The 14,833-nt window shown below is 46.8% G+C and overlaps 1 protein-coding gene across 4 annotated transcripts; it reads left to right on the top strand.

Moving 5' to 3' along the window:
* Positions 1-9: 9 nt before the first annotated feature.
* POP7 (POP7 homolog, ribonuclease P/MRP subunit) lies at positions 10-12,447 on the top strand. 4 transcript variants are annotated; one of them, XM_041748117.1, is made up of 4 exons: positions 10-584; positions 1,697-1,744; positions 11,131-11,251; positions 11,777-12,447. In XM_041748117.1, the coding sequence occupies exon 4, from the start codon at positions 11,787-11,789 to the stop codon at positions 12,207-12,209; it is 423 nt and encodes a 140-aa protein (XP_041604051.1). In that variant the 5' UTR covers positions 10-584; positions 1,697-1,744; positions 11,131-11,251; positions 11,777-11,786; the 3' UTR covers positions 12,210-12,447. The 4 variants fall into 4 exon arrangements, with proteins under 4 accessions (XP_041604051.1, XP_041604050.1, XP_041604052.1 ...); XM_041748116.1 differs by lacking the exon at positions 11,131-11,251; XM_041748118.1 differs by lacking the exons at positions 1,697-1,744; positions 11,131-11,251.
* Positions 12,448-14,833: the final 2,386 nt, after the last annotated feature.

Below are 14,833 nucleotides of genomic sequence, written 5' to 3'. Positions count from 1 at the left end.
CGCGGCGGGCGGGCGGCGCGAGGCTCCGGTCCCGGGGCGTTGGCGGCGCGCGGCGGGCCAGGGGCGGCGGCGGCGGCGGCGACGACGACGGCGGCGGCGGGGGAGGGGGCGCTGGCGCTCCCGCGGCGGCCGCTCCTCTCTGTTTGTGTTTGTAGCAAGATGGCTGCCCGCCTCGCACCACGTGACGCGGACGCGGGGCCGCGGGGCCGCCCCCTCCGCTGCCGCGGCCGCCTCTGCAGCCGCCGCCGCCGCTCCCTCCGTAGCCCCGGTCCCCGGCGACCCGCACGGCCTAGCGCCCGCCCCGCCTGCCCAGTGGGGAGCCCGGGCGCCCGCCGCCCCCGAAATTACCCCCCCCGGCACGTGACCCGAGGCCTGGCTCGTCACGTGACGCAGGGCCTGCAGCGGGCCGGGGTGGGGGGTGGGGTCCCCGGGGCACTCCTCGGCTGCCCCCGGGCTGCTCCCGGCACGTGACGCGCGACCGTCGCGACGGAGGCCGCCGCAGGTGGCATCGCAGGGCTCGCCTCTCCAGTCGGTTTCCTCCAGGAAGCCCACCTGGATTGAAGGAGACAGCATACGATCCAGAGGTGTGTTAATTAGAAGTCCTGGGATATATAAAATAAGTGAGGAACTAATGATTTGGAAAGTGTCCGAAGCAGCACTGGCTGATGAGACCCAGAGTTTCCATCTGGCTCCGCCACTGACTACTAGCTTCTAGACCCCGGGGGCAAAGCAGTTGATGGGGCCTCAGTTTCACTTTTAGGTCAGGTGTTACGCTGTTCTCCGCCCCACCCCCGACCTCCACCCCACTCCATTCCCCGAGTGCTGGAAGAATTAAAATAGGTGAATGTGAAAGACGGTGAAGAGAGAAATTATTATGCAAATATGAGTAGATTGACACCTCCTTTGTTTAAAAAAGGGGTTTTCAAGAAAGATTTTTCCAAGTCCCTGAACTTTTTAGGGTGAAAGGTTTTTTGTTTTGTTTTGTTTTTTATCCCCTGTGTATTTTCACCTTTTTGGCGGGGTAGGGGGGGCTGGTTATTCAGAATGTATACTGTACTTTCTGGCTTCCTAAAACAGCTGTTAGCAAACACAGTGTAATCCTCAGGACGGAGAAAGGTAAAGTGGGACATAGAACTTGAGTGTCTTGTGTTGTGCCAGAATGGAGCGCAGACCTCAGGAGCTACCAGAAGGCCCTTTGTTCCCGCACCAGTGTTCCCCAGGCTTCTCTGTCCTAGCAGTTTTAGTGTCTGTGTGTGTGTGTTTTGTTTTTTTTTCCCCAGTTCCCTTCACTTTCATGCAGTCAGGATTTCTTAGTGCTGTTAGTCTCCCCCGCTTGCTGCGAGGCTGGAAAATAGCAATTGTTTAAAGCAAGGGTTCCTGTGCAGATTTCATTCATTACTGCCTGTGGCCTTGGAAATAATCTGTTCCGTCTCTGGATTGTCTGGTAAAGCATTTAACACACTGTTTGGCACAGGGCAAGTACTCCACAAATGTTAGCTGACGGGGGGGGGGGGGGGGCTTCTGGTTTTACAGGAGTACAGGAGAGAGGATATTCAGTTGTGAACATGAACACTGTATAAAAATGTATCGACAGAATCCAGGCTTGGGTGAGAATTCTTCACCTAAAGCTTATAAGCTTATGACAGTTTTTCTGTTACAAACTGTTGTTGCTTTTTTTTTTTTTTAACTTTTCTAGATTGTGTCCTGGGTGATGGAAGTTCCCAGCAGCCAAATCTCTGAATGAGTAAGGTCTTAGCATGTCTCGATTGTTAATTTAGCAAATATGAGATCACACATTTTTGGTATAGGGGAAAGGGCGGGGGGGAATGTCTGTGGAATGCCATCTGTAGGGCATGGTGGGGCCCTGTGCTAAGCTGGAAGGAAGGCACTTGGGTAGGTTTAGGAAGAGTGGGGGTCAGCTATACAATAGTCACATTCCTGGCTAATGGGAAAAGAGCACCTGGATCCCTAGTTGGGTGAGAAGGGAAGTGAAACTTCAGCTGAGGGCTTTGAATGCTAACATGAACATGTGTTTGATCTGAAAGTAGCACCCACTAGATGCTGTCTGGCAAGGAGCACATGCTGGACTCCAGGGTACAGGGTTGGAGCGATCACCAAGGGTTCCTTGTGTTCCAGCTTGTGACCCTGGCCCAGTAATCTCCTCCAACTGTAGAGCTGGGGAAAATGTTGCTGCTGCTCCTGTTGCTGAAGACACTGTGGAATTTGAATCTGTGAAGTGTACCTCTTTGAGAAAGAATATTGAAATCAGAACAGTGCATCTCCCATATGGAATGAAAAAGAGAATTAGGAAAAAAAGACTCAGACCTAAAATATTTTTGTTTATTCCGGTGCTATGCTGTTAAATGTCTTGGTCTGTGTTTTAAATTGTTGGGCTTTTTGGGGCTGGATGGCTCAGTGGTTGAGCGTCTGCCTTTGGCTCAGGTCATGATCCTGGGGTCCTGGGATGAAGTCCCCATCAGGCTCTCTGCAGGGAGCCTGCTTCTAACCTCTGCCTATGTCTCTTCCTCTTTCTGTGTCTCTTATGAATAAATAAATAAAATCTTAAAAAAAAAAAAAAAAAGGTGGACTTTTGGGCACCTGGGTGGCTCAGTGGTTGTCTGCCTTTGACTTAGGTCATGATCCCAGGGTCGTGAGATACAGTCCCACATCAGGTTCCCTGCAGGAAGCCTGTTTCTCCCTCTGCGTAAATCTGACTCTCCTTCTTTGTCTCTCATCAATAAAGAAATAATATCTTTTAAAAAATAAAAATAAATTGGCGGGTTTTTGAACTGAAGAGAAAGATTTGGTTAGGTGATTAATCAAGATGAAAGGGAGGTCTGAAGTCTAAACAGCCAAGCACTGCCTTTTTTCCTAATGGCAGATTCCTCTGTAGTGTTTGCCTAAAACAAAATGCAGAAAGATAAGTACCATCTTATTGTCAAATCAGTTTATTACAGTGCCTGGTTTCACTCACCTAAATCATGAACCATTCTACATTATCTGGATGTCAACATTTAGAAAACGTTCTTCAGATCTCATGAAAAGACACACTTCTTGAGTAATAGAGTGATAGTTCGTTTTTGGGTTTTTTTAAATAGTTCGTTTAACAATTTTTTTTTTAGGGACACCTGGGTGGCTCAGTGGTTGAGTTGTCTGCCTTTGGCTCAGATCATGAATCTGGGGTCCTGGGATCTAGTCCCACATCAGGCTCCCCTCAGGGAGCCTGCTTCTCTCTCATGAATAAGTAAAATCTTAAAAAAATAATAATTAAAAATAATAATTAAAAAATAATAATGAATAATAATTAAAAAATAATAAAAAATTTTAAATATTTATTTGAGACAGAGAACACGAGAGGGGGGAGGAGGGGCAGAGGGAGAGGAAGAGGGAGAAGCAGATTCCTCACTCAACAGGGAGCCCTGAGGCTGGATCCCAGGACCCCAGTATCATGACCTGAGCCGAAAGCAGACAGCTTAACCAACTGAGCCACCCAGGCATCCCTGGAGAGACAGTTCATAAACTGTTTATTCTTAATTATCACACAAAATGGGCCTCAAAATGAATTTATTGCATTCAGAATTACTTTCTGCCACCAGCTCAGTTTTCCCGTCTACCAAATATAACAGCTTGTCAGGTTATCCGTGACCAGCACGTTCCTGAATCCAGTGATCCATTATCTTATGTGGCCTATCAGCTGCATATGACACAGCTGGTCACTCCCTCCTCCAGGAAATGCTTTCTTCACCTAGTTTCCAGGACACCGTACTCGCTGGGTTTTCCTCTTACCTCACCAGCTACTCCTGAGTCTTTTGCAGGTTCCTCCTTTCTTCCTGCACTCACAGGGCTTGGGCCTTCCAGACCTCTCTGTTGTAACCGGAGGGACTGCACAGTCTATGAGCCCTACTGCTAAACACTCCTAGCTCAGGTTAGCCACTGCTTCCTTTGGAAAACCTTAGATCTCCCCAAGGTCATATTGGCTATTCCTCCATGGGACTCCACCGAATCCTGTACATGCTCCCCATTTAGCACAGGTCACTATTTTGCTCATCTCATTTGCCTTCCACACAAAACTGTGAGCTGTTTAGCATGATATTCTGTGATGTAACTAGTATTCCAACAGCCTACCAAGTCTTCTTGATCCGCCTTTTATTGCTGAGAACTCTTCCGTGATATGGATGTGCCGTTATGTTTAACTATTCACCCACTGAAAGGCACCTGGGGTGTTTCCACTTTGGAGCTAGTACAAAAAAAACTGCTGTAGGAAAAAAAGAAAAAAAACTGCTGTAGACATTTGTGAATGGGTTTTAAAATACCTTTGAGTGCTCTTGCTGGGTCATAGGCTGACTGTGTGCTTAATTTAATTTAATTTTTTTTTAAAGATTTTATTTATTTACTCATGAGAGACACAGAGAGAGAGAGAGAGAGAGAGAGAGAGGCAGAGACACAGGCAGAGGGAGAAGCAGGCTCCACGCAGAGAGCCTGACGTGGGACTCGATCCCCGGTCTCCAGGATCACACCCTGGGCTGAAGGCAGCACTAAACCGCTGAGCCACCGGGGCTGCCCTGTGTGGTTAATTTTGGAATAAATTGCCAAACTATTTTCCAGAGTGGCTAGACCATTTAACATTCCCACAAGTAGTGTGTGATACATCAGTTTCCCTGCATTCTCATCAATACTTGGTAGTGTCAAGACTTTTTCTTGCAGACATTCTAATAGGCGTGTAATGGTACCTGACCATAGTTTTAATTTGGGTTTCCTTAATAACAACATTGAATATCTCATATGCCATCCTTATACTTTCTTTTCCAAAATCTTTGTTCAAGACTTTTGCCCATTTTCTAATCAGGTTATTTTTTTTTTTAACTCTTGAGTTTAGAGAGTTCTATTCTGGATACAAGTCTTTTGTCTGGTAAGTAATTTGCAAATATTTTTTCCCAGTCTATGGCTTCCCTTTTCATTATATGAATGTACTCTTTTGCAGAGTGAAAGTTTTTTATTTCCCCCTTTTTGCCACATTATGAGATATAATTGATAAAATATTTTTTTCTTTTTTAAAAAAAGATTTTATCTATTTTTTAATGTCTATTTATTCATAAGAGACAGAGAGGGATCCCTGGGTGGCGCAGTGGTTTGGCGCCTGCCTTTGGCCCAGGGCGCGATCCTGGAGACCCGGGATCGAATCCCACATCGGGCTCCCGGTGCATGGAGCCTGCTTCTCCCTCCGCCTGTGTCGCTGCCTCTCTCTCTCTCTCTCTGTGACTATCATAAATAAATAAAAAATTAAAAAAAAAAAAATAAATAAATAAATACATAAGAGACAGAGAGAAGCAGAGACATAGGCAGAGGGAGAAGCTGGCTCCCTGCAGGGAGCCCAATGCAGGACTCATCCCAGGACCCAGGATCAGGACCTGAGCCTGACAGTGAGCCAAGGGCAGACACTCAATGACTGAGCCACCCAGGTGCCCCTCAAATTTTTTCTTTAATAGTTTGTGCTTTTGGAGTTGTGTCTAAGAATTCTTCACCTGACTCTATGTTCATGTTCATGAAGATTTTTTTCCCTAAATTTTCATCTAAAAGTTTTATGATTCTACATTTTTATTTAGACCTACCATCCATTTTGTATTAAGTTTTTGTATAGGGTTAAAGTTCGATTCTTGTATTTACCCAGTAGTCTCAGAACCACTTGCTGAAAAGACTTACTCTTTCCCTCTTTCAACTGCGTTTGCACCTTTGTCTGGCTGTATTTGTGCAAATCTATTTTGGGTTCTCTATTCCATCTTATTGATTTGTGTGTTTATCCTTCGGCAGATACCACACTGTCTGGATATTGTGTTTATGTAGTAGTAAGTCTTAAAGTCAGGTAGCACAGTTCCAACTTTTTCAAAATTTCCCTTGCCCTTAAAAAAAAAAAAATTTCCCTTGCCCTTTCATACCAACTTTACAATAACGTTGTCTATACCTACAGAAATTCTTGCTGGGATTTTCATAGGAATTGCCTTAAACCCAGAGTTCAGTTCGGAGACAATTGGTATCTTTACTATGTTCAGTCTTCAATACATGGACCTCTCTTCTTTAATTTAGATTTGAGTTCTTCATCAGGATTTTGTAGGTTTTTTGTTTTGTTTTGTTTAGGATTTTATTTATTTATTCATGAGGGACACAGAGAGAGGCAGAGACCTAGGCAGAGGGAGAAGCAGGCTCCCTGCGGGAAGCCTGATAAAAGACTGATCCCAGGAACCAGGGATCATGACCTGAGCCAAAGGCAGATGCTCAACCACTGAGACACCCAGGTGCCCCAGGATTTTGTAGGTTTGTTTTTTTTTAATATTATTTATTTATCCATGAGAGACACGGAGAGAGGCAGAGACACAGGCAGAGGGAGAAGCAGGGTCCATGCAGGGACTCGATCCCGGGACTCCAGGATCATACCCTGGGCTGAAGGCAGGCGCTAAACCACTGAGCCACCCAGGAATCCCCGGATTTTGTAGTTTTCAACGTATAGATTCTATACGTGTTTTGTCAGACTTAGACTTAATACTTCTCCCTCCTCCTCTCCTCCTCCCCATTCCCCCATTATAAATAGCATTGTATTTTAAATTTCAGTTTCCAATTGTATCTATACATGGTTGATTTTTGTATGTTAATCTTGTATCTTGCTAAACCTGCTAAATTCATTTATTAATTATATGAGTTCTTTGTAGATTCCTCAAAACTTTTTATGTATACAATCATGCCATCAGCAAATAGAGACTGTTTTTATTTCTTCCTTTCCAATCTTTTCTTTGCCTTATTGTATTGGCTAGAACTTTACCAATTGGAGTGGTGATAGATGACATCCTTGCCTTATTACCCGATTTTAAGAAAAAGGTTTCTAGTCTTACAGCATGAAGTATGATTGTCTGTTAAAGATGCTCTTTAACAGGTTGAGGAAGTTCCTTCTACTCTTTGCTGAAAGTCTTTCTCATAAATGGATACTAAATGTTAAATTTTTTTTTCTGCATTGATTGGTATCATATACATGGTCTTGCTTAGCTTGTTCATATGATAAATGAAAGTGTTTTTCATATATTGAACCAGCCCGAATCTTTTTTGTTTTTTTAAATTTTATTTATTCATGAGAGACACAGAGAGAGGCAGAGACTTTGGCAGAGGGAGGAGCAGGTCCCATGCAGGGAGCCCCATGTGGAATTCGAACCCAGGACTGCAGGATCATGCCCTGAGCCAAAGGCAGATGCTCAACTGCTGAGCCACCCAGGCATCCTAGCCTGGATCTTTGGAGTAAACTCTACTTGGTCATTGTTTATAATTCTTTTTAAATACTGCTGGATTCAGTTTGGTAGAATCTTATAGAGGATTTTTGCATCTTTGTTCATGAGAAATATTGGTCTGTAGTTTTCTTTTATATAACCTTTTTTTTTTTTTTAAATTTTTTTTTTTAATTTTATTTATTTATGATAGGCACACAGTGAGAGAGAGAGAAGCAGAGACACAGGCAGAGGGAGAAGCAGGCTCCATGCACCGGGAGCCCGATGTGGGATTCGATCCCGGGTCTCCAGGATCGCGCCCCGGGCCAAAGGCAGGCGCCAAACCGCTGCGCCACCCAGGGATCCCTCTTTTATATAACCTTTGTCTGGTTTTGGTCTTATAAAATCATTTAGGAAATGTTCCTTCCTCTTCTATAGAGAAGAGATTGTGTAGAATTTGTGTGGAGTTTTGTTTTTTGTTTTTTCTTATAATTCACCAGTGAAATCATGTGAACCTAGATATTTTTCTAAAGATTTTTAAAAACTAGGACTGTAATTACTTTAATAGTTACAGGACTATTCAGATGATCTATTTCATCTCAGGTAAGTTCTGTAGGTTGTGGTTACCTAGGAAATCGGTCCATTTCATCTAGATTGCTAAATTTGTGTATATAGAATTTGTACAGGCATATTTTTATTGCACTTTATAGATACTGCGTTTTTCACAAATTGGAGGTTTGTGGCAACCCTGTCTGTTAACACCACTTTTCCAACAGCATTTGCTTACTTCTGTGTCTGTGTGTCATTTTGGTTAATTCTCTTGAAATTTCAAACTTCTTGTATTTGTTATGGTGTTCAGTGATTACAACTCACTGAAAGCTCAGACGGTTAGCATTTTTCAGCAATTAAGTATTTTTATTTTTATTTTATTTTATTTTTTAATTTATTTTATTTTATTTTTTTTTATTTATGATAGTCATACAGAGAGAGAGAGAGAGAGGCAGAGACATAGGCAGAGGGAGAAGCAGGCTCCATGCACCGGGAGCCTGACGTGGGATTCGATCCCGGGTCTCCAGGATCGCGCCCTGGGCCAAAGGCAGGCGCCAAACCGCTGCGCCACCCAGGGATCCCTATTTTTTTTTTTTTTAAAGCAATTAAGTATTTTTAGATTAAGATATATACTTTCTTGATATAATGCCATTGCAAACTTAAAAGACTACAGTTTGGTGTAAACATAAATTTTATATATACAGAGAAACCAGAAATATTTGACTCACTTTATTGTTTGTTTTTTAAAGATTTTATGTTTTTATTCATGAGAGACAGAGAGAGAGAGAGAGAGAGAGAGAGAGAGAGGCCCAGACACAGGCAGAGGAAGAAACAGGCTCCACGCAGGAAGCCTGACATGGGACTCAATTCCGGGACCCCAGGATCACACCCTGGACTGAACGTGCCGCTAAACCACTGAGCCACCTGGGATGCCCCTATTGTTTGTTGTTGTTGTTTTTTTTTTTTAAGATTTTATTTATTTATTCATGAGAGATACAGAGAGGCAGAGACATAGGCAGAGGGAGAAGTAGGCTTCATGCAGGAAGCCTGATGTGGGACTCGATCCTCAGACTCCAGGATCATGATTTGAGCCAAAGGCAGACACTCAACCACTCAGGCATCTCTGACTCACTTTATTGTAATATTCACTTTATTGCAGTCATCTGGAACTCAACCCACAAAATCTCTAAGCCATGCCTGTATTATTCTCTAAGTATTCTTTGCATAGGAGGATCTTTAGTGCTATCCCCACTTTTGGTTCTGGTAATCATAATTTGAGTCTTTTTTTTTTTTAAGATTTTATTTATTTGTTCATGAGAGACACAGAGAGAGGCAGAAACACAGAGGGAGAAGCAGGCTCCCTGTGGGGAGCCCGATGAGGGATGATCCTAGACTCTGGGATTGCTACCTGAGCCAAAGGCAGACTCCGGATCAGAGGATAGAGTATACAGCTCAAACACTGAGCCAGCTAGGTGCCCCGAGTCTTCCTTTTTTTTAAGATTTTATTTTTAAGTAATCTCTACACCCAACGTGGGGCTTGAACTTACAACCCCCACAATTAAGAGCTGCATGCTCTACTGACTGAGCCAGCCAGACACTGCACGTTTTCCTTCTCTTGTTCTTGCTTTGCAGTCTTGTTAGATACATACCAACTTTACTGATCTTTTCAAACAACCAGCTTTTTTTTTTAAATTTTTTTATTTATTTATGATAGTCACACACACAGAGAGAGAGAGAGAGAGAGAGAGGCAGAGACAGGCAGAGGGAGAAGCAGGCTCCATGCACCGGGAGCCCGACGTGGGATTCGATCCCGGGTCTGCAGGATTGCGCCCTGGGCCAAAGGCAGGCGCCAAGCCGCTGCGCCACCCAGGGATCCCACAACCAGCTTTTATATTGAGTTTCTCTATTGTTTTTGTGTTCGGTTTTATTGATTTTTGTTTTTTATTATTCCCTCACTTCTCTTCCCTTTGACTTTATTTGACTCTTCATTTTCTAGTTCCTTGAGGTGGAAGCTTAAATTATGTTTCTATTAAAACTTTCAGGGGCACCTGGGTGGCTCAGCGGTTTAATGCCTGCCTTTGGCCCAGAGCGTGATCCTGGAGTCCCAGGATCGAGTCCCACATCGGGCTTCCTGCATGGAGCCTGCTTCTCCCTTTGCCTATGTCTCTGTCTCTCATGAATAAATAAAAATCTTAAAAAAAAAAAAAAAAAGAAGTCTACCTTTGGCTCAGGTCATGCTCTCAGGATCCTGGGATTGCCCCACTTCCTGCTCCCCACTCTGCCAGGGCCTTCTCCCTCTCCCCGCTGCTCCTCCTGCTTGTGCTCTCTCTTCTGTCAAACACTGTAAAGAAAAACAAATTTAAAAACTTTCGTTCAGTGTCCCCAGAATACTCACTGGTTCTCTGAAAAACTGTTTATCCATCAACTCAACCTAAAAGTCACTTTTGAGGCAAAATAGGGTTGTAGCCAGCCTTTCCTCCTCACCCCCACATAAACCCCCAAACTTGGTATTAATGAAATAATCTGAAACTAAAAGGAGAACAACAGGATTTAAATGGTGCTGGTAGAGAAGTCCTCAGGAACCTGATCCCCCCTCCAACAGGGTCATAACAATGCCAATTCACATGTGTAGGCTTGCAGTTTACAAAACTATATTGGGTTTCACAGTTGCAAAACAGGAATTATCATCCCCATCTGACTGTTGGGGCAACTCAAGCAGAGTAGTCCTAGGTTCCCAATGCAGGTCTAACTCATTTTTGAAGGGAAGTCTCCAAAAGCTGTACCAAGCTGGTCACAAGAAACCCCTCCGTATTGGCCGAGGAGCCACGAACCCCCCAGGCACCGCCCCATCCTGCCCGCCAGGGGGCGCACATCCTCGCTGGCGGGGAGAGGGGCAGAGGCCGATGAACTCCCTGGTAGGTAGAGGCTGAAGCGTGAGGGTGGGTCAGCGTGCTCTGAGGGAACCCTGAAGGCTGGGCCTACGGCTTAAAGTATGGGTTCCCAAGAGCTGACCTGGCGGTTAGCCCTTGCAAGAGATGGGGAGAGCGCGGGTCCCTGTGACCTACAGTGGAGTCCCAAGGCGGCGTCTTTTGCCGAGGGCGCGGCCCCACCGCTCAATTCCCCACTCTATCTCTGGGCAGCGGGGGGCCCAGGGCGGGAGATCGGCTCTGCCACGCCTCCTCTGACGAGAGGAATTGCGATGGACGCGGGAGTCCACACTTGCCTTCAGGTCCCTTCACCTTCTCTTGAACGCTCAGCCCTCCCCGCCATCTTTGTAAGCCCCTACCCCAAGTCCTCCACGCCCCTACAATAGTCTCTCTTCCTTCCTCCCTTTCAGGACCCCTCCCGTGAGCCAGTAACTTGGACTGGCCTAGAGAAGCTGGCCCTCCCCAGTTTTGACTTAGTATGTGCCTCCTGCCTCCGCGCCCCGCCTGCGTGGCGTACACGTGGTAAAGGAGGTCTGCCAGCGCTCTCGCGTTACTTAAACACATTCCCGCGGTCGCGCGCGCGCCCAGAGGGGCGGGGAGAACAGAGGCCGGGAAGGCGATTCGTAGATCGCGGGGGACGGGCGCGCGTGCGCAGTGCGCAGCGCTTCCAGGAGCTTGGAGCCGTCAGGGCGCCCGCGAACTCGCGATCCTGTAGCGCGGCCGCTTTCCTTCTCTTTCTGGGACCTGAGCGTCCCGGGCTGCGCGGTCAGTCCGGGCGGGTGGGAACAGCGCTTGAGTAGCTCGGCCGGGACCGGGCCGCGTGCTTGGGAAGAGGGGCGGTGGAGGGGCCCGGGGTTGGGGGCGGTGTCCTGAATGAATAGGAACCGGGGTGAGGGAGGTTCGGGAGATTGGGGTGAGTGGGAGGGGACTGAGGCTGGAAGGGAAGAGGCGAGTTGAGTGCGCCCCCTCGTGTCTGCACCTTTTGTCCTGGAAATGGGGTAGGAAAGGCAGCGACGTGGCTGGTCACCTCTCTCTGATCTCCCCTCCCCGCGTCAGGGCACACAGCATGGCTGAAAACCGAGAGCCCCGCGGGGCGGTCGAGGCTGAGCTGGACCCGGTGGAGTATACCCTTCGGAAGCGGCTTCCCCACCGCCTGCCCCGGAGGCCCAATGACATTTATGTCAACATGAAGACTGACTTTAAGGCTCAGCTGGCCCGCTGCCAGAAGCTTCTGGACGGAGGGGCTCGGGGTCAGAACTCATGCAGTGAGATCTACATTCATGGCTTGGGCCTGGCCATCAACCGTGCCATCAACATTGCCCTACAGCTTCAAGCGGGCAGCTTCGGGTCCTTGCAGGTGGCTGCCAATACCTCCACCGTGGAGCTCGTCGATGAGCTGGAACCAGAGACTGACACACGAGAGCCGCTGACCCGCATCCGCAACAACTCGGCCATCCACATCCGTGTCTTCAGGGTTACCCCCAAGTAATCGAAATGAGGGTGGGCACCTTATCCACCCACCCCCACATAGGTAGGCTCAGATATTGGCTCTTCTTGTACTGAATACAGTCATGGATCTCCTACCAGAGCCACGTAAGAAAAACCCTATTACCTTACAGCCCAGAGGACTCTGAATGGAGAAGAATAGTATTGTCTCTTGTTGGGCCCAAGCAGTGGGTCTTCCTGTAACCATTGTCAGAGACAATAAAAACTACCCAGCTGTGTTAGTATGCAGTCACCCCACTGCCACTGTCTCTCTCCTGTGTAAATTCTGTATGACATGGAAAGGGAGAATAGGACACTTTACAAGTATTTACATACAGGAGGGAACCCCTAGTGTATCCTGCCTTTGCAGAGAGTATAGATAGTACTACAGCTACAGACAGTGTAACAGAACAAACTTTAGTACAAGCAAAAGCCTGAGAATTCCAGTGTTTGCTTTAAACATTTTTGTACTCTCAGAGGAAGGCTGAGTGGATAAGGTGTACACTCTTGCCTGTAAAGTAAAGCTGGGATGGCTGTACACTCAGGAAGCATCAGGCTTTCTGGTGGCGGTTCCCAGGACAAGAAAGGTGAGAATTTGAGGACAAAGGGAGCAAAGACTGGGACCTCCTTTTTGTCAGGCTCTGTGATAGGGACTGACGCACCGCTTCACCTGATTCCTGGTCCTTGGGTGTGGGGCCCAAGTTGTCCAGAACCTTTTAGATCCTCCTGGGTGGGCTGCTCTAGTCGGAAAGAAGAGCCTCCAATTACTATGCGCATGGAGTAAGTATATTTTTGTTCGAATACTTGTAGGGAGATCTGATTTCTCCGGTTTATCAAGCTAGAGTCCTCTAAAGCAACGTTTATCAAAGTGGGTGGTGAACCATTTGTGCATCTTTTTTTTTTAATTTTTTTTAAAATTTATTTATGATAGTCACAGAGAGAGAGAGAGAGAGAGAGAGAGAGGCAGAGACATAGACGGAGGGAGAAGCAGGCTCCATGCACTGGGAGCCCGACGTGGGATTCGATCCCGGGTCTCCAGGATCACGCCCCGGGCCAAAGGCAGGCACTAAACCGCTGTACCACCCAGGGATCCCCCCATTTGTGCATCTTAAAATCAATTTTAAGATTTTATTTATTTCTTCATGAGACACACACGGTGGGGGGGGGCAGGAGCAGGTGGGGGGCAGGCTCCATGCAGGGAGCCTGATGTGGGACTCAGTCCTGGGACTCTAGGATCACACTCTAGGCCAAAGGCAGGCTCTCAACCGCTGAGCCACCCAGGCATCCCAAGTCCAAGCCTTTTAAAAAGCTTTTTCTCGTTACAAAAATGGGCCTGAAATGGTAGTATTTGCTGGTGCCTTTCAGTTATGTATATATGTGTCCAACACATGTACTAGTTATATAAATTGCATTTTTTTTACTGTTTGAATTTTTTTTTTTAAGATTTTATTTATTCATGAGAGACACACAGAGAGAGGCATAGAGGGAGAAGCCCAATAAGGGATTCAATCCCCGGACCCGGGATCACACCCTGAGCTGAAGGCAGATGCTCAACTGCTGAGCCACCCAGGCATCCCATTTTGTGTTTTTTACTGTTGATCAAAGTCCTAAGAGTTTGAAAGCCTCTGATCTAAAAGTAACAGGGTTTTACTCTAGTTTGCTACTGTGGGCCAAGGCCAGGGTTGGGCCCTGGAGATACAAAACCAGTTCAAAAGCCCCTGCCTTCAAGGAGCTCCCCCATTTCATTGGGAAGGTAGGTAACACCCATTTTTGTGAGTGAGTAGGAAGGTGAGTTATGTAAGAAGTAAGAGGAGCCATGATTTGAAAATGTGGGGAGTGAGAGGACTACCTTCCTGCTGGTGTCCAAAATGGCTTCACCTTTGGCTTGGGTATTGAAAGATGAATAGGAGTTTGCCAGGCAAAGAGGAGAGGACATATATGGCAGAGGGGTCAGCATGTGCCAAGGGGATTCATGAATAGGCAGGGTGTGCTATGGGACTCAAGGGTCACTCAGGGTGGCTAGAAAGCTGGAGGCACCAGGGAGACATTTCTCTCAGATACCCCCAACAATACTGCCCACCTTGTTACCTTATCAGATAAGCCTTGACTGCAAGGCTCTCTTGCCCCAGAGCGTCCAGTAGCAGAATGGGGAGCCAGCAGGGAGTTCGCTGGAACTATGTGTCTCCCTGCACGTATGTGTTCTGGTCTCTGAGCTCCTGGCCTGGGCCCAGCCGAGGTGGTGGCAAGCAGACATTTTGCATTTGGTTTGTTTTGGCAGCTACCTCTCCCAGCCTGTTTGTTGTTGTTTCTACTCCACTTTCTTTCAGTGCTTGCTGTTGGGGCTTCCCTCGGTGGCAGATCCTCAAAAACAGCCCATAGACATTGCTGTTTGAAGGAAGAGGGTCCAAGAGCTCACCCTTTTGCATGTGTAGGCACATAGGGGGCATGGGGAAGGCTCCTGCATCTGTTGGAGTCCAGGCATGGTGGGCAGGGCAGGGAACTCTGAACTCCAAATCCCTTCAGTCGGCCAAATACCACCTCTATTCCCCTTCCTCCTATTGACTCTGAAATGTCTTCCATCAGGGTTGGAGAAAGGGGAAGAAGATAGGGGCAGAAGGTGTGTCCAAA

This window comes from Vulpes lagopus, chromosome 3 (assembly GCF_018345385.1).
Source record: "Vulpes lagopus strain Blue_001 chromosome 3, ASM1834538v1, whole genome shotgun sequence".
Lineage (NCBI taxonomy): Eukaryota > Metazoa > Chordata > Mammalia > Carnivora > Canidae > Vulpes > Vulpes lagopus.
The sequence above is the reverse complement of the archived record's forward strand: the minus strand, read 5'-3'. Positions and strand labels throughout refer to the sequence as shown.

What these genes read in the sequence shown, in the direction of transcription:
- POP7 (XM_041748118.1), top strand. Translation starts at nt 11,787, where the DNA reads ATGGCTGAAAACCGAGAGCCCCGCGGGGCGGTCGAGGCTGAGCTGGAC.